The sequence below is a fragment of the Urtica dioica genome, chromosome 11, assembly GCF_054948205.1.
Source record: "Urtica dioica subsp. dioica isolate 48M chromosome 11, U.dioica_male_clone48M_v1_H2, whole genome shotgun sequence".
Lineage (NCBI taxonomy): Eukaryota > Viridiplantae > Streptophyta > Magnoliopsida > Rosales > Urticaceae > Urtica > Urtica dioica.
The window spans coordinates 5,444,210-5,447,294 of NC_142766.1; the positions used below are offsets into that span (position 1 = coordinate 5,444,210).

General features: G+C 42.9%; 1 protein-coding gene across 1 annotated transcript; it reads right to left on the reverse strand.

The window, feature by feature from the left end:
• Positions 1-1,513: 1,513 nt before the first annotated feature.
• Positions 1,514-2,779, reverse strand: LOC149380837 (E3 ubiquitin-protein ligase ATL31-like). Its single transcript, XM_089600714.1, has one exon. The coding sequence runs from the start codon at positions 2,605-2,607 to the stop codon at positions 1,702-1,704; it is 906 nt and encodes a 301-aa protein (XP_089456840.1). The 5' UTR covers positions 2,608-2,779; the 3' UTR covers positions 1,514-1,701.
• Between the last annotated feature and the right edge of the window lie 306 nt (positions 2,780-3,085).

Below are 3,085 nucleotides of genomic sequence, written 5' to 3' on the forward strand. Positions count from 1 at the left end.
TCATCTTGAATGATTGAGAGTGAAAATGTTTATTCCAATCTTCATGAGAAACGTATAAGTATAAGGCTTTATATAGCCATGAGACATTAAGGAAATAAAAGAGAAATCACAATGAAAGATATAAAGGAAAAACAACATGTCGTACTTATCATTTAATAGACATAAATGACACGTATGAAAATATTTGATCTCTAATAATAATCAATGTTTGGTTAATCTTCGAAAAATAGTCATTTTTTGACGTAAATTTTAGAGAAATAACCAATGTTTAGTATATGAAAGTGGCGATTTACTTTAAATTTACGTCCGAAAGTGATTATTTACCTCTAAGATATACCCAACATTAGTTACTTAACAATGTCAAATGTTTAAGTTGGGTGAACAAGAATTGGAGATCAAGGATCATGCATGTTTACTATTTTGAGAAGAAAAAAAACTTCATCACATGCTACCTGATTGCATTGAGCGATGAGCGCTACGAGCTAATGTACATTTAATCCCCTTGATCGTCGAACGTTTAAGACATGTATTAACAGTTTGAACGATCTAAAGACGGATCCATTGAACAAATTAAAAAAGAGAGCATTTCAAAGTCGATTATTGTAAGAGGATGGACCTAACCATGTTGATTGGAACACCGACTTGGACCCAATTTTTGACAAGTCATCGAAGGATAGGGATGTCTATACGTTTTACGGGTGATTTTTTCAATAAACATTTTTCTCGAATTATTCGTTTATTACATACTTTGTGAGCTAACAAGAGGTCGAGATTACCCAACAACATATTTGATTGGCGTGCTTTGAAATGTCTAGGATTGGGCAACTCTTTGTATCAGCGAATAGCATTCGCACAACAATAAACACAAACCCAATGTGTTTTTTTCATGTCTCCAACTAAGTTACGTAGGACATGCTAAAAGGATTCGGGTATCTCTTGGTTTTAAGAATAGTTTCCATGTCGTCAGAGAAATTAACCGATTAGATTTGATTAATGTCAATTAATTATATATTCTTCCATGATAGAGTTTCAAATGAAAAAAATTAATTCCGCACATGTTTATCTGCGGTCGTCGGATATCACTGGACATGAGTTAGGACTTAGAACTGATAGTGTTCTAGAGATAAATAAGAGATAGAAGCAGGAGAGTAAGAAAAAGAGTTCCTAATGAGGTATATTAATAGTTTTCTGGGACATTTTTACTAAAAAAAATGATAGAAATCTACATGCGAAAGTGGATAAGTAGCAAGTTTAATGGATTGTTACTAGTTATGGGGTTTAATGAAATTTCTCTCTATATATTCATTTAAAATTTTATGGCTGTGTTTGATTTTATGATCATTTCCCTCGTCTATACTTAGGAAGAAAACTGTTTGTCTGGTGATATATATTACTATATTATCATGTCTAAACCTTAAAATAATATCCAAACAATAATTTGTATATAAGGGACTAAATCGCTTGCAATTAAAATATTTAGAGTATGGCTAATAGATGATTGACTCAATTAAAATGAATATATGAATTATCAACCATTGTATATATAATATGTTTATCAATTTCGGTACTGCATTGACTATAATTGTAGTTTAACTACAAGGTAGCTAGGTGTGAATAAAAAAAATTCCGGACTTTCAAGGGAAAATAGTCTATACGTAAAAAGTACATGACCATTATATACAAAACGGAAGGCAGATTGATCTAAACCGGCGGGCGGTGTGCATCGCTGCGGTGCACGTCGGGTCCAACGATTCGGTCGGACATGCGGCCTTCCCCGGCGTCTAGGGACGCTACCTTGGGCGAGTTGAAGGACGACATCCTGGCGAGAAAGGACGAAAAAACCCATCGGTCGGACTTGGTCAAGCGGTGCCTCCCGGGGTCCCGGTATCCGCGCCTGGAGCTGCCTTCCCTGGGCAGCACCATGCTGGACGCGCGCACCAGGTGCCGGCTCACCATCACCTTCCTCACCTCCAGCGGCAGCCTCAGCGTGAATCGCTCCGTGCCGTCCCCGGCCGAGTGCGAGCGCGGGAACACCCTCCCCGACCCGGGCTCGCTGGGCCCCGCCAGCTGGGCTTCCACGTCAGCGGGGCTCGGCAGCTGGACAGGTGGCTGGTTGGGGTCGGGGACGAGGTCGGCGCGGCACACGGGGCACGTGGTGTGTGAGGCGAGCCAGGCGTCGATGCATTCCGGGTGGAACACGTGGTCGCACTTGGGGATGAGGCGCAGAGTCTCGTCCTCCTCGAACTCGCATATGCACACCGCGCACTCCAGCGCGCCTTTCCCGATCTTCAGCCCTTTCACCTCCGAGTACTCCATCGTCGGGAACGTCGCGATCACCGACGCCTCCAGCCCACGCTCCGCCGCTCTCCTCGACCGCCCCGTCGCCGCTGTTCCCGCCGCCGACCCGGCTTCCCCCTGCCGCTGCCGGATGTAGATCGCGAAGAAGCCCATGAAGAACAGGGCCGCGATGAGGATCACGATGATGATCGCCATGGCCGGAGTGAATCTCTGGTACACGTACGGATCGATGTTCTGGGCATTCGGACTCGGCTGTGCTGCCGCCATGCCTGCCAAGAAGAAGAACACGGCGGTGTCGCGGGATTTCATTTTCTCTTCGCCGGAGAAAGAAATTCCTCGGTTTGGATTATTCTCGTTATATGTTTTTGGGAGTGATGCGCGTGATAGTCGGCGCAGTAGCGTATGTAGATTGTTTAGGAGAAAGAAAGTACTCGTTTTCGGAATTATAAAAGAGACAACGAGTGGGGTTGTGTGGCGTGAATGTTACAGAAGAAAAAGGCGACTCTGAAAAATGAATAAAGTTGGCTGAGGGACCAGCGTTTATTTGACTTCTTCGTACGCTGACGTCAGCGGGGAGTCATGCATTGCGTGCCACGTAAACGACCGTCACTTCAGGGAAGCTTCATAAAAGTCGAACTCGGAGGCATAACAGCAATGCTTGGAGGCAAATTCTTTTACCAATGTGAAAATATAGCGAGCAAAAAATCCCTTTTTTTATTATTATGTTTTCAATTTTTTTTTTTTTTTTTAATTTGTCTGTTTCATTGACTTGGTTTAATTGATCAGA

Bases quoted from the DNA above. Each gene is read 5' to 3' on its own strand.
- LOC149380837 (XM_089600714.1), bottom strand. From the start codon at position 2,607: ATGAAATCCCGCGACACCGCCGTGTTCTTCTTCTTGGCAGGCATGGCG.